We start from the raw sequence: 22,867 nt of genomic DNA, 5'->3' as shown, positions 1-22,867 counted from the left end.
GTGGGAGGAAATGTAACTGAAATAGTAATAAATGTAATGGAATCTACATTTTCAAAAAGTCACTATACATAACATCAGAATCAAGCAATAAAACACTGTTTACAATCTCACAGATGGCTCAATCAACTGAACTGGGTGAACACACACATATGCACACTTACCAGTGGCAAACGTCTTATAGCAGCCAAATACTGCAGCAGGCCTTTTGCGTGATAAATTGTGGGGTGCAGATCTGGGTTTGGGTTTTGCCATTGTCTGTTCAAGTCCTCCCCACTTAAAGAACAACGATGACTATGGGAAAAAGATAATCTCAGAAAGTTCTTACTTTCCTAAACAGAAACATTTTCTTTCCCAAGTAAGCTTGTGTGGCACCTTTTGTGGAAGAGGTTTTAACCATTTGATTAAAAAGAAATCACATCAGCTAAAATGAAGCTTGATGCTGGAAGGACAATTAGTCTGCTTGTACCGAACAGCCATCTAAGTTGGTGGCCATCACTACATCTTGTGGCAGTAAATTCCACAGTTCTATGAGCTGTATGAATTAGTACTTACGTTTGTCTGTCCTGAATCTCCCACATTTTAGCCTCACTGGAAGACCTTAGGTTCTAGTATTATGACAGAAAAAAATCTCTATCTACTTTCTCCACTCTACACATAATTTTACACACCTATGACATGTCCTCACTTAGTCGCCTTTTTTCTAAACCAAATAACCCCAAATGTTCTAGCCTTCCCTCATAGGTGAGTTGCTCCAGCCCCTGATCATTTTGCTTGCACCTTTCTGCATTTTCCCCCTAGCTCTACAGTATCCTGCGGTGGCCAGAACTACACTAAGTATTCCAAGTGTGGTCACACCATGGATTTGTAGTCATTACAATATTAGTTTTGATTCCTTCCTACTGACTCTTATAATGGAATTCACCTTTTTCACAGCTGCCGCATACTGGGTTGAGGTCCTCACTGAGATATTCATTAAATTTTGAGACAAAAGGACAGAGCTAGAAGGTGCGCAGTCACAACAGGGCTTGGTTTGGAAGTGTTTAAGAAGCATTAACTCTGCTGCTGAATGCACTTAAAAACTTACTTTCCATTGATGACCCCATCGGGATTAAGCATCGGTACAATTTTAAAAATATAGGATTCGCGTAAGCTATGGGCAGCAGGAGTATTACTCATGAGATATTCCAACGTTCCCTTCATAACCCAACTTGCATTCGTCTCTCCAGGATGAACACGAGCACATAAGAAAATATAAGGACGATTTCCTAAAAACAGAAACAAAAGAACATGATACAACCAATCACCAGTCACATCAATTTGCATATAAACTCATAAATATGAACTAAAACATGACATACATTCTGGCCATATAGTTAAAATACTTGAGATCATTAATGTAGAATACATATCTATGATGTCAGGTGTAGGACAGGTGGTTGCGGCTTGGCCAAAATAGCCTTGTGGGCCAAATGGGAAAGTCTGGCACATCTAAATAGGTCCACAGGTTGGAGGTTCCCCATTGCTGCATTATACTTTGTTGAGTGTCTAATTCATATATATTTTATGGAACAGCTTATACTCACAGGAAAGAAAAAATGCTCCGTGATTAAGAAAAAGAGATTATACTTACTGAACTGACAGATATGTTCGTAGTAATTTGATTCTGGCATGGCTGTTATAGTTACTACAGGGCAGCTGTTTCCAGACAGAGTCTCACACAAAACATCTTGTCGAAAATATAACTGCTGAGGATTGTGTGTAGAGTCCAATTTTTGGAGATGCATCTTCATCACAAAAATAATTAGATTGTAAGTTACAGCCAGGGCTTGTTTTATATTTTACTCATAAGTATAACACCTACCAGTTTTCATTGCTGTATAAATAATAATTTGAAAAAACTATTTAAACTATTTAATAGTATTCTTAAATTGACTTACCCTAATGTTGTTTCTGTGTATTATTTTAGAATACCTTTTCCTTTAGATCACATTTCCTTTGCTACATATAGCCAATAGGTCAACCTATTTTAATGATTGCTTTTCTTACATAAACACAAAACTGGCTATTATTGTAGTAAACTTGTAACAACAGTAAGGCAAATAATTCTATTATATTGTATACTCAAATTTACTTTTGTTCTAAATGGAAATCTAGAATATAAAGTTGAAATGCTAAGAATGCCATGATGCTTACATTAAAAATCTATGTAACGTTATGGTTTGTATTCAGTGTAACACTAAGGTGAACATTCCATCACTGCAAGGATTTCTCCTTGCACAATAGAACATTCTCCCCTTTCTTTCCCCTTATGGGAGTTCCCCCTAACCCTTCAGAGCAGATTTCATATTGACCCCTATCAGGGAATTCACCTTTTTCACAGCTGCTGCACACTGGGTTCATATTTCCTGGGCGGGGATTTTTTTTTTTTTTATAAACATGGTGCACATGCACCTATCTGAGTGCATGCCCTGCCAGTACTTAATCAGCATAACAGAATCAATAAATTAGAAAGGTGGGGACAAACACAAAAGGGAACACCTACTGGTATGAATGGGAAAGAATGAAGTTGCTCCTCATATATAATTTGAAATACATGCAGGTGTGGACTACTCTGGTCTAAGCTGAATGGGAAAAAAGTGGATTAACAGCTAAATAATATTCAAACATGGACAAGCCCTCTGTGAACTTCATAAGAATGTTATCTTATTGCTATTACACGTGCATGCTGGAAAAGCAAAAGAACCACTGCAAATTTGCCTGTTGAAGGGCTCTTTCAGAAATCACATCTTCCCAACTAATCTCAATTTGAGTGCAAGTATTCCTTACATGCATTGTTGCATTTAAATGTGTGTTTCTACAAGTTTTTTATATCAGCAGCAGCAGCAGCAGCAGCAGCCCACCCTTCACCCAGAGGTCCCAGGGCGGGTTACAGCAACCTTAAAATTTAAAACCAACCAGAATCACAAATAGGGTGAGTCCTAAAAATATACGGCTCAAGCATCAAAGGCCAAGGTAAAGAAGTGCGTCTCCAGCATTTTCCTAAAGCTGTACAGTGAGGTTGCCAGATGCATCTCAGTGGGGAGGGAGTTCCACAACTTAGGGGCTGCCAGAGAATGCCCTCTCCTGAGCCACCCCCCCACCGAGTTTCCAAGGGTGGTGGAACTACCAAGAAGAAGTCCGCCGCTGATCTCAACACCCGAGAAGGTCTGTAGGGAAGGAGGCGGTCTTTCAAATATTTAGGACCTTTCAATATCTTTCAGATATTAAGTTGTTTAGAGCTTTAAACACTGACGCGAGCACCTTGAACTGGTCCAGGAAACAAACTGGCAACCAATGCAGCTATTTTAAAACAGGTGTTATATGAGATCTAAAAGGAACCACAGCCAGTAGTCTGGTTGCTGCATTTTGGACCAGCAGAAGTTTCCAAGTCATCTTCAAGGGCAGCTCCACATAGAATGCATTGCCATAAACCAATCTGCAAGTTACCAGAGTATGGAGTACTGTGGCCAAGTAATATCTGTCCAAAAGGGGCTGAAGCTGGCGAACCAGCTGGAGCTGGAAAAAGGCACTCCTAACCACTGAGGCCACCTGCGCCTCCAGTGACAATGCTAGATCCAGGAGTGCCTCCAAGTGCAACCCCATCAAGAATAGGCCACCTCACCATCTCCTGGACATGTCTTTTCAAGGTTCAGCCTCAATTTACAGGCCCATATCCAGCCTTTCACCCCCTTCAAGCACTGGTGCAGCACCTCAACAGCTTCTCCTCTTTTACTATGCTTAGAACACAGCAGATACCTTCAGCAGTACTAGATCAGTTCTCCACCATTATATTTGAAGAACAATGCAGTTTTATTTCTGAATAAAATATTTCTGAAGATGCCCAGAAAAGAAATTCCTGTTATTAGAGGACAGAATATATTGGCTGAATTTGTAAAAATCTTGATTACGAGTTGCTAACAGAGATAAGGTTACATTAGAAGTAGCCAACTTTGCTTGGCATCTGTAATATGTTATATTTCCTACGTTCATGGGACTAGAAGTGCAAATTGTTCTGCTATCTTCTTGTCATATTCAGACTCTTTTCAGTTTTGCTATCGCCTAAAGCTAAAACACATCAATAAGAGCTAACTATCTGCTCCACATCTGTGAAGTCCTTACTGCTAGACCTGCTAATGTAGAATTTAATGCTGAATTTTTACAGCACTAGTTTACCAAGGGCATTACTTGTACAGGATTATTTAATTTTGTAAACTTTATATTTTTGTGATCACTATTTAACCATATACAGTAGGGCCCACTTTGCAGCGTTCCACCAATACAGCAGTTGTCAATTGCAGACCAGCTCCTACGGCACTTGTTCCACTTTTATGGCATTTTTTGTGTGACGGGCACCATTTTAGACAATGTTAGACAATGCGTTCTGCTTTGCAGTGAATTTCGCTTTACAGCGGCGGTCCAGAACAGAACCTGCCATATGAGCAGGGCCCTACTGTAATTAAAGTACTTGAGAGATCATTAAAGTAGAATAATAAAATATGCATGAACCCATTATGCATCCACCCCAAGCTCAAATTAACTCACCATTAAAGCTGAGTAAGTATATGGATAATGGTAAGCAAAGTAACAAACATCGTCCTTGTGTAGGAAACTGACAGTGAAGGTAATTGTGTAGTAGGATTTTCCCTTCTGACCTCCAGCTGCAATTGAACTTCTTGAAAAGTGATTCCTAGGAACAAAATGTTGGCATTAGCTGAAAGATACAATGCAGGCTAATTTTACAATTTCGTGTAAATAATCTGTAGAGACACATCACTTGCACAAGCATTAATTTTACTACAAGTTAATCAAGGTTAAAAATTTGAAGTCTACTGGTTTTAAAAACAGTGTTAAATGACTAATATATTAAGTTAGTTTTTTAGCCCATTTAAATCAGTGTTTTATTTCTTCCACTGACTGTTGCACTTACTTGTAGTAACAAATATCAGTTCCTACACGAGTCCACCACGGTCTGCCACTTAATGCTTCTTGAACAGAGTACATGAGGGGTTGCATACCTTCAAATAAAATATATTATGCTATTCAACATGGTTGTATATATTCAGTGAACTATAACTATAGCTGTATATAGTATGAAGGAAAACATAACATTTTAAAAAGTTGTTTATATTTATTAATTTTTTAAGTTTCAAAAACTCACAATCAGACAGAATAAATAAAAAAAACGAACACCAGCACCGCCTCTCCTCAGGTACGTAAGGTAAGTGTCTTCTTTAATTAAGGAAAATACCATTTGCTATATTATTAAGTTATGATTCTGCATTCTGAATAAGTTAGCATAAATCATCAACTAGGCCTATATGTCATTTTGACTACTAAGAGTCAATAAATTGGATAACAATGCAACATTTCCTAGGATTGTTTGATAACTCTATATTTGTATTTGATAAACTGATAAAGTCATCTGTTAAAGTTGCATTCAGATGTTGCATACTTCTCATCTTCCATGGGAAAGTATGTAATTAACAAAGAATAGGGCTAATATTAGTATAGTGTGGTTTGGAGGATCAGGAAAAAGCCCTGTGCATGCTCCTCCCTGATCTTCAATCATGTGTGCCTGGATGAACAAACCATAGTTTGCTCCTCCATCTGAACTGCACTACAGTTTGGCAAACCTGACAAACCAGGATGCAACCATGGTTTGCAGTCCTGGTTCAGAATGCTTCCTCAAACCAGTTTGCCATTTCAGTCATTTGATCAAACCAAGAAATATTCTATTAAACCAAGCATGCGAAGGAATGGAAAGGGGAGCACATGTGTACAGGGCTACTATAATTCCCAATAATTGGAAATGTGACATTTAAATGTAGACAATGTTTCCACATTAGGTAGGGTTTCCTGTATGCTGCTTAGAAATTGTGTAACATTTTCCATCTCAGTATTTTTTTAAAAAAATCCACAAGGTTTGTATTTTTACTATATATTCTATAGTTCATATAATTTGCAGCAGACCCAACACATGAACTGATAATATCTAGTGCAAATTCTAGTTACTTAAGTAGGCTGAGTTACCAACTCATTATATAAATCTCATACTGTGCATGGTACTAAGCAACTCCCATATTTTGATAATGTTTCCTTTTTCTAATATGAGAAAAAGGAATCAAGTCTTAAATAAGCTGCCTCTAGTTCCCTCATCCATTCTGTTTATTGCTGGCTTTGGGGACTTTCAAAAAGGTGGGACTACAGAAAGCTGAAGTTAAAAAACAGCCAGGGAAAGCTGCAGAATTTAAAAGACCCATAAAATATGACTGTGGGTTTCTCACAGGGAAGGATCCAAAATCATTCAGAATACCTTTTCCTTTTGATTAGGGAGAAAAGCACTGTGAAAGATTTTGTACATCTGAATAAATCCTCTTTCTACTTAAGCACTTCTTTTCAATAGGAAAAGAAAAACAGATCTTACCATAATTAAACTGACTGTTTGTCTTTTCACAGTTGATTATATTAAATCGGTAAGCAATGCCTGCCCGCATTCCGCTGACTTCAAAGTAAAACCACTGATGATAATGATTGCTGTTTATATCAGAGTTCAGAATGAGATCATACTCATTTCTAAAGATGAGCAAAAACAAACGTCTTAAAATTAAGAAGAACTGTAATGCAGAGAAAAAATAAAATAAAATGATAATATCTTACTTTCGGATCTGAATAACTTTGCGTAAATTTCCTGATTCAAATTTGGAGTTAAACTTCAGGATGTCTCCTTCATCTGGCACTAGATAGCTTTAAAAATATACAAGGAAAGTTCAGTTACATTTATAAGTAGTAGAATTCCGATTTTATAATATAGTTTAAATATTTCTGGGCATCTATAATCAAGGGTGGCTGGGCGAAATAATGTAATTCAGTTGGAGACCCTCAGAAGCAGATGGAGGGAACATGGGTAGTACAGGGAGGGAGGAGAGGAAGGGAGAATGTACCATTGGTCTCACCTGAAAGGTGATTTTCATAGGAGGTTGCCCATCACTGCGGGTTGTAGCTCCACCTATCGTGCGAAGGCAAGAATGTTTTTGAAGTCAAGACTAGGGGCATCAGGCCCCTCCCACTCTCCAGTTCATTCGCAGCGAGTCTAAAGAGAAATATCTAAAAATACAGTAACATGGCCAACAGGCCTACCAGCAGGAAAATAAAACAATCGTAACATTCATAATAACGTGACTCCAACATAGCGAAATAACAGAACTAGCAGTCTTGACTTCACTATAAAATTTAAATATAATAGCGTAACAGTAATATATAACACATTAGAAAATAACTAGTCATCCTCCGACTGGGAGGGTCGTGATGGGCTACCTCCTATGAAAATCACCTTTCAGGTGAGACCAATGGTACATTTTCTATAGGAGGTGGGCCATCACTGCGGGATGTACCAAAGCAGCCCATACAGGGAGGGACCACCCACATGCTAATCCTCATTAAGAACCTGTTGCAACACTCGTCTGCCAAAAGATGCGTCAGCAGAGGCATAGCGATCTATTTTATAATGCCTTATAAACGAGTGAGGGGTAGACCAAACGGCAGCCCTGCAAATATCAGCAACAGGAGCGTTGGTAGCAAAAGCAGCCGTAGTAGCCGGTGACCTGGTTGAATGAGCAGTTATGCTAGTTGGCACTGGGAGCTTAAGAGATTCATAAGCTAAGGTAATACATGCCCGCAACCAGCGGGATAATGTGGAATTAGATACTTTATGCCCCATAGACCTTGGATGAAAGGATACAAACAGGGACTCCGTTCGTCTTATATCCTGGGTCCTAGACAGGTAGGTCTTGAGAGCCCTCCGAACATTCAACGAATGCCAGGCCTTCTTGAGAGGATGGGTAGGGTTCGGGCAAAAGGAAGGCAAAACAATGTCCTGGTTGCAATGGAAAACTGAGTCAACCTTGGGACGGAAGGAAGGATCAGTCTTCAGTACAACAGAGTCCTTATGGAAGACGCAGAGATGGCGAGCAGAAGACAATGCGCCCAACTCCGAAACTCTTCTGGCAGATGTGATTGCAATCAGGAACAAGACCTTGAAGGACAGTATACGTAGAGGCACAGTCCTGATGGGTTCAAATGGAGGGCGTTGAAAAGCCTGCAGAACCTTCGGCAAACTCCATGAGGGAAACCGATGGATAACAGCCGGAGATCGTAGGGCGACTCCCCTCAAAAAGCGTTTGATGAATGGATGTGAGGCAATAGTCGCACCAGAAGAAGACACTGATAGAATAGACGACAAAGTCGAGGCATGTCGACGTAAGGTGTTGGGTCTAAGTCCCATCATGAAGCTGCTATGGAGATATTTTAGCACCTGTTGCATGGTGGCCTGGGATGGATCGTGATGGTGGGTCTGGCACCACTTGGAGAAAGCCGCCCAAGTATGTTGATAAATCAGAGTGGTAGATGGTCTTCTCAAGGCCAAGATAATATCAATAACAGCGTCAGACAGGCCAGCCGACCTCAAATGTCCCCGTTCAAACACCACGCTGTTAAGTTGAGCCAAGTGGGGTCCTGCTGCAATACTGGACCCTGTGATAGAAGGTCTGGCCTGACTGGGATTGTCCAAGGATCCATTACTGACATTGCCAGAAGGTCCGAGAACCACGGTCGGCGTGGCCAAAATGGTGCTATCAGGACCAGCTGTGCCCTCTCGCTTCGCACCTTCCTCAAGGTTTTGGCTAACAGTGGTATTGGAGGGAAGGCGTACAATAGACCTTCTGGCCACGGTGTTGATAGCGCATCCACTGCTTCCGCTGTTGGGTCCAGGTATCGGGCAAAGTACCTGGGAAGCTGGCAATTGCGACTGGAAGCAAACAGGTCGATTGAGAATGCGCCGAATCGACACTGAAGATGATGGAAAATGGCTGGATGAAGTTTCCATTCTCCCGGAAAAACCTGTTGTCTGCTGAGCCAGTCTGCTGTCACATTCCAAATCCCTCTGAGATGTTCTGCTTTCAGGGATTGTAGATGTTGTTCTGCCCAGACAAAGATGAGGGAGGCTAAGTCCTGCAGAGGACGAGACCTGGTGCCCCCCTGTCTGTTCAAATGTGATTTTACACACGTGTTGTCTGTTCGAATGAGAACATGGTCCAAAGGGAACAGAGACTGAAAATGAAGTAGAGCTAAGTGGACAGCCTTTCGCTCCAGCCAGTTGATGCTCTGAGTCTGCTCTGCGGTGGACCAAACCCCCTGAACGTACTGGGAGTTGCAGTGGGCTTCCCAGCCAATGAGGCTGGCATCTGTGGTTACAACAGTCCTGCGGGGTTCTCTGAACGGTGTGCCCTTGGAATGGTGTTGGACCCTCGTCCACCAGCGGAAGGAGAGGCGCAGTGCGGGGCTCAAGGGAACTTTGCGATGATTGGAGCTGGCAATGTCCTGTTGAAAAGGCAACAAAGTCCACTGAAGGTGACGAGTGTGGGCTCGAGCCCATGGTACAATATGGATGGTAGAGATGAACATTCCGAGCACCCTGGCTAGAAGCATGATGTCTGCGGATGCTTGTTGCATCAGGGACCTTGCGATGTTTGTGATGGCAGTGGTGCGATCTGGAGCCAGAAATACCATTGCCTGCAGGGTGTCCAACAACGCCCCTAGATGTAGTAGGCATTGGGTTGGTTGAAGATGGCTTTTGTCGAAGTTGACAAGCCAGCCGTAGGCCTGCAAGACATTGAGGGTGAGCGTTAAATGATGATGAGCCAGCTCTTCAGACTTTGCCCGTATTAACAGATCATCCAGATAAGGGTAGAGATGAACCCCTTGAATCCGGAGATAAGCCACTAAAAGGAGTAGCACTTTGGTAAATACTCTCGGAGCAGAGGAGAGGCCGAACGGCATTGCTCTATATTGAAAGTGCTGGTGGCCAAAAGCAAAGCAAAGAAACTTTCTGTGGGCTATGCAAATGGGCACATGGAGATACGCTTCCTTTAGGTCGATAGAAGCCAGGAAGTCTCCTTCATGCAGACTGTCTGTAATGGAGTGGATTCCATTTTTAACCTGCGATATGTTACAAAACGGTTGACGAACTTGAGGTCCAATACCGCCCTCCATGACAAATCTCGTTTAGGCACAGCAAATAGGAGAGAGTACACCCCCTCCGACCTCTCAGTTGTGGGGACTGGCTCTATTGCCGCTATGTCCAAGAGGTGGTATATAGCTGTCTGCATGATGCTGTGCCTGGCTGGTGCCCTTGGACAAGGAGACAGATTGAATTTGTCTGGTGGGGTCGCCCAAAACTCTATTGCATAGCCATAACAGAAAAGATCCCTGATCCAGGAGACCGTAGTGAGGCGCAGCCACTGGTCTCCAAAATTAAGTAATCTGCCACCAACGGGAGGTGCGTTAATACTGCTTGTGTTGGCGAGGCCCTCCCCTATATGAGGACGATGAGGTACCCCTGCGCCCTTGGTACTGACCTCTGCCCTGCAAACGCCGGTTCCAGGATCCCCTGAAGGAATTGGGGTCATATGATCTGAAGTCGCGGCCTCATCCTCCTGGCCGCATTCCTCGAAAGGGCTGGTTAGTGCGGAAGGGAGGACGTCGCCTGAAAGGCCTGTGGTCGATGTTCTTGATAGTGGCCAAAAACGGTTTGTAGGCGTCTTTGGGATCAACCAGCACTGCCTTTAGAGCTTCCTCGCCGAAGAGTAGAGATCCGGAGTAAGGAGCCCTAGACAGATTCACTCTGGCCGCAGAGTCAGCTTGCCAGTGGCGAAGCCAGAGGGTCCGTCGAGCAACTATCTGAGCCGTCATGGCTCGTGCCCCCAGTTGAGTGGCATCCAAAGTGGCATCAGCTACAAACGACGCTGTCTTACGCAACTTTATCAATGACCTTCTGAGGGAGACAGGATCAGGGTTAGGGTCCTCTAGAAGATCATCCAGCCACATCATAGCTGCTCTGGAGAAGACGGAGGCTGATGCAGAGGCACACATGGAGAAAGCAGTGGCCTCATGATTTTTGCGGAGAGCGAAGTCTAGTCGTCGCTCAGTAGCGTCCTTTAGTTGGGATTCTCCTTCCCTGGGCAAAAGAGATCGTGAAACTAGGCTAGCGATCGGTTCATCTATGCCAGGGACGGCTAGCTTGGTGGCAAAGTCCGGAGCTAGGGCGTAAAGTTTGTCAGCCAGGTTCTTGAAGCGGCGAGTTTGGAATGGATGAGACCATTCTTCAGAGGCCAGTTTGGCAATGGGATCCGGCACTGGGATGTAGTGCTCAGTAGGTGCAGGGGATTTGAGGACCTTGGCACCTTTGATAACTTGCGTGGTAATTGTTGAAGGGGCAGCTTGGAGACCAAGGGTGTTAACTACCCTGCGCGCTAGAGGCTGATAATCTGAGGCATTAAACAGGCGATACGATGTATCCTCCTCATGTTCAGAATAGTCGCTCCAGTCATCTCCTTCAACGTAGTCAGCAAAGGTTGACTCCTCCCCATACGAAGCTTCATCAATACATCTGCCTCTGGCTACGTCAAAGGGATTTGGGGAGCAGGAAGGGTGTGCTTCATGACACGCACGTTGTTCCACAGCGCCTTGAGGTATGGCGGGGACTTGTGGGGGTGACTGCATTTGGTTGAAAAATGACAGCATGCCTTGAAGTTGAGAAAGGAAATCATGGGACAGCTGCAGCCCCGTTGGAGCAGATGTTTGTGCCTGAGTAGCTGGCTCTGTGGGTTGAGCCGGAGAATAAGCCCTGGGCGGCAACATGGGGGGAGGCTGGTTAAGCGAAGGCTGAGTAGGAAAGCCAGCAAAGTCCTCCTCGTCAGAAGAAGCAGCAGGCGAATGAAATATATCTCTTATGTGTTCCTGAGCTGCTGTGGTGGGGGTTGGCACAGAAGCATAGCATGGACGCTTTGGTTTGCTATGACTGGAAAGATGTTTGGTCTTAGCCAGTGCTTTAGCATGCTTAGTCTTAGTTGCCTTAGAGGGTTGCTGCTTGGCTGTTTGAGACATGCCTGGCTGTTCTGCCATCTTATATTCACTTTGGGTGCAGTACACGGCCACAGCGGGGGCAGAATGTAGAGACCCGAACAGGCACAGTGTACGACCACAGAGGGGGTAGGATACACTGGCAGATGGCTAAGTACACGGCCACAGAGGGGGCAGAATGTACAGTATATAGTTCAGGCTTAGTACACGGCCACAGAGGGGGCAGGATGCACTATGTTGGCATCAATATAATGCTGTAGGCTGGATTTCAGGCTTGGTACACGGCCACAGAGGAGGCAGAGTGTACAGTATATAGTTCAGGCTTAGTACACGGCCACAGCAGGGGCAGGATGCACTATGGTATCGGCTTCAACATAATGCTGTACAGTTCAGCAACTGAAGTTAGAGCCACAGTCTTGATGATACAGTCACAGTAGCATAGGTTAAAGTAGTTGTAGATTCGTGTGTAAGGAAACCTTAGTATAGCTGTGGGAGCCTGTCTACAACACACATACAGGTAGCTTTGCAAGGAAGGGATCCTTTGGTTAATACAGGGGTTAACAGAAAGGGCGGGAAAAAGGGAGCAAACAAAATGGCGCCCGTAAAAAGAGCGGGAAATATAGTCAAAAAATGGCGGAGATGAAGAAGAAGCAAAGGCGGCCGTATGCTAGCGAACTGGGGGAGGGGCTGCCCAGCACAGTCTCGCAGTAGCCGCACTCGCGGCTCTGAAAAAAACCAAGGAGGGGACGGCCAGGAGAATACTGTGACGGGTAACGCAGCAGGGGCAAGGAGCTCTCCACGGCGGAATTTAAAGCCACGGAGCGAGATTCAGCCCAGGGATAAAAGCCGCTACAGGAGAGCCGCAGCCGCAGGCTCCTGAGGAGCGTGGAAGAACCCAGGAAGGCACCGACCCAAGCGGCCAAAAAACGTGGGTCGGGAAGGCTCAACGCAAGTGGCGGGATAACGCAGGGAGCCGCAGCCGCAAGCTCCCGCCTGAGAGTAAAGAGAACCGCAGCTGCGGTCTCTCTAAGGACGCCGTGGAGCGCGGCTCGAGGCAGCCCAACGGAGAAAAAATTGCTACAGTAGAGTCGCAGTCGCAGGCTCCCGAGGGATGCGGCAGGACCCAGAGAGAAAGGAACTCAAAACAGTCAAAAAACGTGGGGAACCGCAGCCGCGGTCTCTCTAAGAGCCGTCAGGCAAACAACAGGGGAAATAAACGGCCCGGGCAAGAGCCCCCCCCAGGAAATTCCCCAGGAATCGAGAGAAAACAGTGGTAAACACAAGACAGAGGGAAGGAAAGCACTTGGGAGACACACAAGTAACGAAAACCTCCACACCCTATCAAACAAATACACAAACAGACACAAAAGACTTAGCTAAATGCTACGCTATAGAAATCTCAATCTTGTTCGTACGAAGGCAAGAATGAACTGGAGAGTGGGAGGGGCCTGACGCCCCTAGTCTTGACTTCAAAAACATTCTTGCTTTCGCACGATAGGTGGAGCTACAACCTGCAGTGATGGCCTACCTCCTATGGAAAATCTCATCACATCCACTGATGTGACGTTGAATATAATCCATAAGAATTCTTAAAAATGTTTTAATTTGACAGAAAGTAATGAGCAACCAATTCCATATAAACAGAAAAAGGAATATTTCACATAACGAATATTTTAAATTGGGAGTTAAATAGGTGCATCTTAGGTTATTTAATTGCTTGAGTAAGTTACTCTGTTGATTAAAAGTGGTAGGTTTTGAGTTTCCAAGGTAGGCGGGGAGGGGGTGTGACAGTCATCTATCGAGGGTCCTTGGTTTTCGCCAGACCCCCTCTCTATGAGACCAAGTTTGTTGACTGCATGTACTGGAGGTTGGGCCCAAAGGGCAGTTTAGGGATTCTGCTTGTGTACCGCCCACCCCGCTGCACAGCAGACTCACTGACCGAGGTGCTCGAGGTGGTCTCGGCTGTACGGGTGCTTGCCCCCAGCCTATTGGTTTTAGGGGACTTCAACGTGCATGACGAGACCGTCCTCACTGGAGCACCTCGGGATTTCATGGAAACCATGACTTCCTGGGAACTGCATCTTAGTAATATGGGGCCCACCCATGTAGCCGGTCATGCTCTTGACCTTGTATTTGTCTCGGGAGGGGATGGAAGTGCTCTGAAAATGGGGGCTATTTTGTCTAACCCCGTGTCATGGTCAGATCACTATCTGGTGAATATAGACCTCTCAATGCCACACACCTTTCGCAGGGGACAAGGACCTATTAGGATGGTCCGCCCCAGGCGCCTGATGGATCCGGAAGGATTCCTGAATGCACTGGGAGATTTGGAGCCTCCCGAAGGACGCCCGGTCGAAGCCCTGGTGATGGAGTGGAATAGGGAGCTCACTAGGGCAATAGACCGAGTGGCCCCGAAACGTCCTCTCCCCCTGAACAGAGCTCAGACAGCGCCCTGGTATACACCACGGTTGTGGAGCCTGAGACAGGTGGTGAGACGACTAGAGCGCCGGTGGTGGAAATCCTGCTCTGAAGACGATCAGACACTGGTTAGAGCAGCAATAGCTGCCTACCAGGTGGCAACAAAGGCGACAAAGAAAGAATTCTTTGCTGTCTCTATTGCGTCTGCAGAGTGTTGTCCCAGGAGGCTGTTCCAAGTGGTCCGTAGCCTGGTCGGTCCAGTTGCTCAGGAACCCATGGAGCATTCAAAAGCCTCCTGTGACAGATTTGCTAAACACTTTGCCGATAAAATCGAACGACTGAAGAGCATGATTCCGTGCGCCGTGGACACAGGAAGTGAGCCAGAGGCGGTCAGTAGCATTCCGGTCCGATGGGATCGGTTTCAGCCTCTTCCCTCTGAGGAAGTGGACAAGGTGCTCTCTACTGTGAAGCCAACCACTTGTCTGCTAGACCCTTGCCCCTCATGGCTCATTATGAGCTGTAAAGAGAGGCTGAGCGAAGGGATCAGGGCGGTGGTAAATGTATCCTTGGAAGAGGGTGCAATGCCAACAGCCCTCAAGGAGGCAGTAATAAAACCCATCTTGAAAAAGTCCTCCTTGGATCCCCAAGAATTAAATAACTTTCGCCCAGTCTCTAATTTGCCATTCTTGGGCAAGGTGATTGAGCGCGTGGTGGCCAAACAGTTACAGACACACTTGGATGAAGATTATCTTGACCCATTCCAATCGGGCTTCAGGACTGGACATGGAACTGAAACAGCCTTGGTCGCCCTGGTGGATGATATGAGGAGGGCGTTGGATAGAGGAGAATATACCTTCCTCATCCTCCTCGATCTCTCAGCGGCCTTCGATACCGTTGACCACGGTATCCTTTTAGATCGCCTGGGGGGACTGGGAATAGGGGGCACTGTTTTACAGTGGCTCCATTCCTATCTCTCAGACAGACATCAACGGGTGTCATTGGGGGATGAGGTTTCAGACCCTTGGCCTCTCAACTGCGGAGTGCCACAGGGATCTATCCTCTCCCCCATGCTATTCAATATCTATGTAAAGCTGCTGGGAGCCATCATCAGGAGATTTGGGCTGCAGTGTCACCAATATGCAGATGACACTCAGCTCTATATCTCATTTAAGTCCTCACCAGAGTTGGCTGTGGATACCATGACCAAGTGCCTGGATTCCGTAAGTGAATGGATGGGAAGGAATAGGCTGAAACTGAACCCCGACAAGACTGTGTTGCTCGTGGGGGACAAGAGAAGGTTGGGGGATATAGACCTGATGTTTAATGGGGTAAGATTACCCCTGAAAGACCAGGTCCGTAGCCTTGGGGTCATTCTTGACTCCCAGCTGTCTATGGAGGCTCAGGTTTCGGCAGTGAGCCGGGTGGCTTGGTATCAATTACATCTGATACAGAGGCTACAACCCTGCCTTCCTGTACATCTGCTCCCACGGGTGATACATGCCCTGGTCTCCTCTCGCTTAGACTACTGTAATGCGCTCTACGTGGGGTTACCCTTGAAAACGGTCCGGAAATTACAGCTGGTACAGAATGCGGCGGCGCGCTTGATTAAGAACAGCCGTCGCCGTGATCATATCACCCCAGTGTTAGTGGATCTACACTGGTTACCAGTTGTTTACCGGGCCCAATTCAAGGTGTTGGTGTTGACCTTTAAAACCCTATACAGTTTTGGCCCAGTTTATCTGAAGGAATGCCTCCAGTATCACCAATTATGCCGCCAGACAAGATCAGCCACACAAGACCTTCTCTCGGTCCCACCACTCAAAACAGCTAGGCTGGTGCGGACCAGAGAGAGGGCATTTTCGATTGTGGCCCCCACCCTCTGGAACTCCCTTCCTTTCGATCTTTGCCACACCCCCTCCCTGACAGGTTTTCGCCAGGCCTTAAAGACCTGGCTATTCAGGCAGGCCTATGGGGTCTCCGGGGATAGGTCAGTTTCTAATGTTGTTAATGCTGTTTAATTTTAATTATTATATTTCTGGTTATATTGTATTTTATCATGATATTGTACGTCGCCTAGAGTGGCCGTTTACTCGGCCAGATAGGCGACTCACAAATAAAATTTTATTATTATCATTATTATTATTATTGGACTTTTCTGGGGTTTGTCAATGAGAAGATCAGTAAGGGAGTAGAGGAAGCACCCCTTAAAACATTTGTTCACTACTCCCAATCTTCGCCTGCCGTATGCAACCATAGAAGAAAGTTGGTGTGCTCTAGGGAAGATTTTAGCAATTAATAAAGTAAATTTAAGGGTTTTTAATTGCCTTTCAAATATAAAACAATTAAAATTGACATTTAAAGATAAATATGGATTATTCCAGCTATAGCTGCCTCTGGCTTGGGTAGTGCTATGGTCCCAGAGCCTTTACAACCACATGAACGCTCTAGAAAACCAACGGGCTACCATACCCTCACTTACTCATCACGTTTTCTCTTACTTATTTTATGTACAAAAAATTTTTTAAACTGAGGGGAAGACAGACTGAAAGAGAAAAAATAAGAACTTTTACTGTGAAACCTACCTGAGATTATCAAGATCATACACAACTCTGTCTATAATATCATTAGGATGAATCAGCCTTTCAATATCTTGGGCAATTTTTGTCCTATAAAATAGAGAGAGTCCTTATCTCATGTTTCACATCTGTCAGCTAGAAAGGTGTAGTGCCAGTTATTAAAACTATGCCATAAGAAAAAAACATCCAATAAGGTTTCTACTTTCCCATACCATTCTGTTAACTACTTTGGGACACATCCCAATTACTTTCTGCAGAGAAGAATCAATTTGTACACAGGCACCAGAATTCAAGATAAAATGTTAGAGGAATATTTTCCTTCCAAGATGACTAATATTAGTAATCAGTTATTATTTCAATTAGTATTGTTAGTTAAGATTGAGAACAATTAAATTATATTAGGAATTCATGCAATAACAGCTGAAGTTAAAAAGTTGCAAAGATTATACTGCGCAGTGATTGGGTTAGCGTGCGAGCCTCTCACCTATGAAAACCTCTATTTAAATATGATGAGGTTATAAATAAAAAATGACACTTAATTGAAGATTAACCTTGTGATATGACTATCACTTCTGTGAAAAAAATTGTGTGTTCCCACTCATTATAACTTTAAATCTGATACTTTTATTCTGTGATGTATACATGCTGTGGGAACTGTAGAACTAGATGCCCAAGCATAAAACACATGAGGGTGTGCAAACAATGCACACAATTCCCTACAAAAATAATTATCCATGTAGGATAGAAGCCTTCCCTTGAAGTAGCCCTCAGTTTCGTGTGGTCTCAGTTAAGTGGTTTCTACACATAAATTCTAGACAGTTGGTAGTATCTGCTCAGAAAAGTTGCAAAAGCTAAAATAATAATAAATAATAATTACAATAATAAAAAGAGATGCATTTTGACAGTGAAAAATGTTGCTTAATTCTGTGTCTAAAAATATACTCATATATCCAGATTGGCCCCCAACATGGGATATCAAAGTTATGGCCCCCAACATGGGATATCAAAGTTCAAGCTGCCAGCATGAACAAAATGATACCCTACCATAAGATATCATTCAGAAGACATATCAAGCACAACAACCAAGAAATAGAAATGAGGAGCTGAACCTTCTCATCTCCAGTTCACCTGGGGCAGTACATTTGTTTGTCCAAGATGAAAGCATGGAGACAGAACTAATTCTTATCTTCCCTGCTCAAATAGATTCACAAGTACAACAATATGATGTCTTGAAAGTAAGTTTAGAATTGTCTTAAAAGTAATGTTTAAAAATGTTTACAAAGTTAGTTTAGAATTGTTAGCAAGTAAAGCCTAGAGACACCTGCCAAAATTTAGTTCTTTGAATGTCCCCATTTAAACAAATTCATCTAAAGGAGCCATTTGACTGACTGAATAATGCATAATAAATGATGCTTTTAAGACCCACTGCTATGAAAAAAAGATTTATTTCCTCCTTCAAGCCTAACTAGGCTCATATATGCTTGTTTCTTAAGACAAGTTTGATATTTAGGATTATACGTTTAACTTGAATGTTTATAATTTTTCTAGAAATAATGCTTTGCTTGATTCAGATATTAAAATTATCTTCAAATACTTCATTTACAACTAAACAAAAATCACTGACATACATATTCTAACTTTGCTTCCCTGTTTATTTTATTATACTTCAGTATACCCAGAATATTACTAAGTGGCCTAGTTTGTACACAATGTTAAGTGATGGCTTGTTTAGCCGAAGTGTGGCTTATCTGACTGTGCAAACCCAGCTCAGTGGACTAATCATGGTTTATTTTCTGACAACAAACCAGAATGTGAAGTCATGGGTTGTTGCTGGTGTATGAATAGTAGCTTGTTAGTTATTGTTTATGATTATGTCCAAACCCAATAGCCTTGCTTAGTTATGGTCTGTTTGGTCACTCCACCTCAGATGCTGGTCAAGTTACAGAGGAGAGTAGCTGGAGGACAAAGCAAGCTTTAGAAAAACAAGGTGTGATGTTTGCTTGCTTGTGAGATGTCTCCATGGATGGTTGAACAAACATGGCTTTGCATTATGTGTAAATGCAGTCATTATATTAAAATAATCAGAAACAAAGTAGGAGAGACAATACATCTTCTAATGGAATAGCTCTGCACATGCTTTAAGCCTACCTGTGACTTTAGTATTTTCAGTTTTTTAAATCTTAATTATTTTCTTCTCATTATCAGAGACCAACATTATCTGATTTTGGGGTATTGGCAAGACCTGAAAAATAGTATTAAGCTAGATGCTGAATGTCTCTCAGTCTCCAGGGTATAATTACACTTATTTATGATTTTGAAACTTTTATTCTGTTGAGGCATTTTGAAATAACAAACAGAAGTCTCAACACTTCCATTTTGTCTTTTAATCTTTCAGCCACCGATAATGTGGTGTAAGGTAAACAAACTCTTTAATTGTGCATGTTTCTACATTTATCAGTAACTCAATGTAAACTTAATATTCTCTGTTACCATTATGAATGCAGTGATACAGCTGGCTGTCACTGCATTCATAGTTGTGCAGCACATAAGGAACAAGAGGTAGTAAATTCAGGAAGAAAAGTCAGACACAAAGGATATCTGTGATGCATGTAAGACTGGCTCTGGCTCAGCAAATAAAGCCTGGTCTTATTGGAAATAATATGAGATAAGAGTCAGTTTCACAATAATATAACACTGTTGTGGCCAAGTTCAAATTTAAAACATGGAACTAAGAATGACAGCACAAAAAAAGTTAAAAGGTTAGAACATCAGAATATTTGCATGTGGTATGCTATTAACAAAGAAAGGTGGAGCTTATGATTTCAAGAAGTCTTTCTGAGTGTTTTGACAACATCAAATTATTAACATCTGTATCAGTTGCTACTTATCTGCACAGCATGATGGCATGGCTGTAGGTTCTATATACTACCACTTACAAGCTTTAGTAGTAATTCACACTATGTATTAAAGCTATCTCACATGTTTTTGACATTATGGAAAGGAAAGGAAGATTTTGGAAGAGAAAGAGAAGCACAGATCATTGAAGACTGGTTAGATATTTCTGCCCTATCAATTTGGAATATAAGGTTCAAGGAAACTGCACACACCCATTCACTGCCAATTATGTCAAAAAGGAGTTCAAGAGACCCCGATGTTATGAAGGAGAAATATCCAGTATTTCTTTCACATACATCAGAGTTCGCATGTGACTGGCAGCCATTCTCTTCTTCCTTGTGGAAGAAAATAAAGTTTGAGATTATAAAATACCTGTATTTTTATAGTAATAATAATTCTTAGCATTAATATAGTGCTTTATAATGTTCAAGAAAATTTACACACATTATCTCAGTGAGCTTTACAGCCTCCCCCTAAAATAAGCTGCTGGTTTAATCTCACACTTCAGATGAGGAAACTGAGGCTAACAGCTTGCCTGAGTTCATGGCAGAGCAGGATCTGAACAAGGGACCTCCCAGCACCAGATGATATATCTCCTGCTTTATATATTTCATATCATTTCACGTTATGTAAGAAAAGTAGTAATTTTTCTGAGTATTTATTTCAAGTTCTCAATGGGCTTCCTTATTTAAAAGGTTAAATTATAATAACTTCAGAGAAAATAGCTTCAGAATTCTGGATTCAAAAAACATTCTCCCATACTAGCCAATGGCAATAGTCACAAACATTCATCCAGTGAATGGGATCCAGAGTTCCATAAAGAAAGTTCTGCTCATGGAACAGAGTGCTCTCAGACCTTGGCTCCCTCTGCAGCCCTTTAAAACCTGCTCAAGATGGTTTGGGATTTCTCCAGAACAGCAGCATAGGAGGGTTTGCATATAGGAGAAATAAGTGAAAATGCCCTTCCCACCCTTCCTTTCACAGACTCCATACTGGTTCCAGTTCTCTTTCATTCTCAAAATACCCCTTTGCATTCAACCCAGTGTTGATTATTTAATTTTACAGTTTACTTTTGACACTCAGAAACACAATAAATCATAGTTTTGGATTATCCGTAAAACATACTAGAGAAATACGCAAACTCACCTCTGCACACCATAAGGCCTTTCAAGAATGGGCTCTTTAAATGGAGGTGGAAAGTGTCCAAAATAGTCAGGATAAGCCACTTCTGAATATTCAGGAACAGACTTCGTATTTTTCACTATCTCAATATAAAGTTCTGAGTCATGGAGTTGTAACGTATCAGGCACCTCAAGCATCACTTGCTCTCCCAGAGAAACTGAACAGGAAACTTCCTCCTCTTCAGGATCAGCTCCAGAACAGCACAGCTTTCCAAGTTGGACAGACTGTCCCTCAAACAACACACTTCCACAGGACGAAACATGTTGAAAATGTTTATTACAGGTAATTTCACTAAGGCTAGTTTTACACTGTTTTTTGGTCATGGCCCTTGTACTGTAAGAGTGTTCATTTTTGGAAGTATTTTGCAATGTAATCCTGTCAAAGTCTTTAACTATTTCATGGTTTAGGAACTGGCATGATGAATGCAATTTCATGTGATCATTTTGATTCTGTAAGCTGTTGTCCATGTTACTATCATTGCTTACCAGACCCAAAAAGATTGGCCTTTTGTTACAGTCCTCTGTTTGTAGAGGATGCCCCTCCTTCACAGGAATTTCTGTTGCAGCATTTGCTGAAGACTGTTCCTCTCCAGCAGTAGGAACAACAATAGGCCCTCCTAATGTTATATTGGTTGAAAAAGGCTTTGGTTCCTTGAAAACAAGGTCACATTCCTTAACATTAAAGAGAAAGGGGGAAAATAGAAGGGAAATTATTATTAGGAACATTTAGACATTTGATTTAACATTGAAAAAAGAACACAAAAAGAACACACTCCTTTGCCCAGGCATCTTACATTCTTAAGTTTTGAAGAGGGGGGGAAATTTATTTATTTATTTTTATTTATTTATTGTATTTATATACCGCCCCATAGCCGAAGCTCTCTGGGCAGTTTACAGTACCTAAAAACATTAAAAACAAATATACAAATTTAAAACACATCTTTTAAAAACAATTTAAAAAATGAATCAGAAGAGAAGCATTCAGGCAAAAGAAGCCACACACAGAGGCTGAATGAAAAAAAGGGGGGACAGGTAAGCTTGTTTCGAAGAACAAGCAGAAATGTGGAAAAAAATGAGAATAGAGATGTATTTCTCAATGAAGAGCTTATATGCTGATACAGATATTGAAAAGGAGTCATTTCAGAAGCACAGCCTGGATCAAATCAAGGTCCATCCAGCCCAGCATCCTGTTTTCAACAGTGGCCAGCCAAATGCCACTACATTATTACAAGTAGGCATAGAAATGTGATGGTTACACTATTTGCCTCAAACATTTGCTATTCAGAAGTATAGAGGTTCTCTTTAGCTAATGAGGTTAATAACCACTTATAGACCAATTCTCCAAGAACTTGTTTCATCTTTTTTAAAAGTCATAATCACATCTTGTGGTAAGCAACTCCTAAGTATTTTTTTCTGTCCTGAACTCCCATACATCTTCATTGGATAACCTTGAGTTCTAAAAATTATTTCTTCATACGTTCATGTCTCCCTTTTTGCCATCTTTTTCCAAAAGTGCCTGGTTTGATGAGGAGTTACACTTATACAGCAATGTCAGCTAAGCTGGACTGACCTCCTGCTCTTTCTGCCCTCTACTATCAACTATAAGAGCACCTGCCAAGATTTTTTTCTTCTGACCTTATGAACATGGAAGATGACCTAAGCATAAGTAACAATTTTGCAATAGGTACAACTAGAAAATGTACCATTGGTCTCACCTGAAAGGTGATTTTCATAGAAGTGGGCCATCACTGCGGAAATAGTTCCACCTATCGTGCGAAGGCAAGAATGTTCTTGAAGTCAAGACTAGGGGCGTCAGGCCCCTCCCACTCTCCAGTTCATTCG

General features: G+C 42.7%; 1 protein-coding gene across 9 annotated transcripts in view; it reads right to left on the bottom strand.

The window, feature by feature from the left end:
* AGTPBP1 (ATP/GTP binding carboxypeptidase 1) overlaps positions 1–22,867 on the bottom strand; it is a 129,701-nt gene that overhangs the window by 28,143 nt on the left and 78,691 nt on the right. For 8 of the 9 annotated variants that reach the window (XM_061626652.1, XM_061626690.1, XM_061626680.1 and 5 more), the window contains 10 exons: positions 20,991–21,697; positions 20,141–20,179; positions 16,956–17,039; positions 6,697–6,783; positions 6,464–6,612; positions 4,967–5,054; positions 4,582–4,726; positions 1,631–1,784; positions 1,085–1,265; positions 162–291 (listed from right to left, as the gene is read on the bottom strand). In XM_061626652.1, the coding sequence (XP_061482636.1) occupies positions 162–291; positions 1,085–1,265; positions 1,631–1,784; positions 4,582–4,726; positions 4,967–5,054; positions 6,464–6,612; positions 6,697–6,783; positions 16,956–17,039; positions 20,141–20,179; positions 20,991–21,697 (1,764 nt within the window). The remainder of the gene's footprint in view (positions 1–161; positions 292–1,084; positions 1,266–1,630; positions 1,785–4,581; positions 4,727–4,966; positions 5,055–6,463; positions 6,613–6,696; positions 6,784–16,955; positions 17,040–20,140; positions 20,180–20,990; positions 21,698–22,867) is intronic. The other variant, XM_061626699.1, reaches the window with a different exon arrangement.

Source organism: Rhineura floridana, chromosome 1 (assembly GCF_030035675.1).
Source record: "Rhineura floridana isolate rRhiFlo1 chromosome 1, rRhiFlo1.hap2, whole genome shotgun sequence".
In the NCBI taxonomy this organism is placed as follows: domain Eukaryota; kingdom Metazoa; phylum Chordata; class Lepidosauria; order Squamata; family Rhineuridae; genus Rhineura; species Rhineura floridana.
Note: the sequence above shows the minus strand (reverse complement) of the source record. Positions and strands in the feature narration are given on the sequence as shown.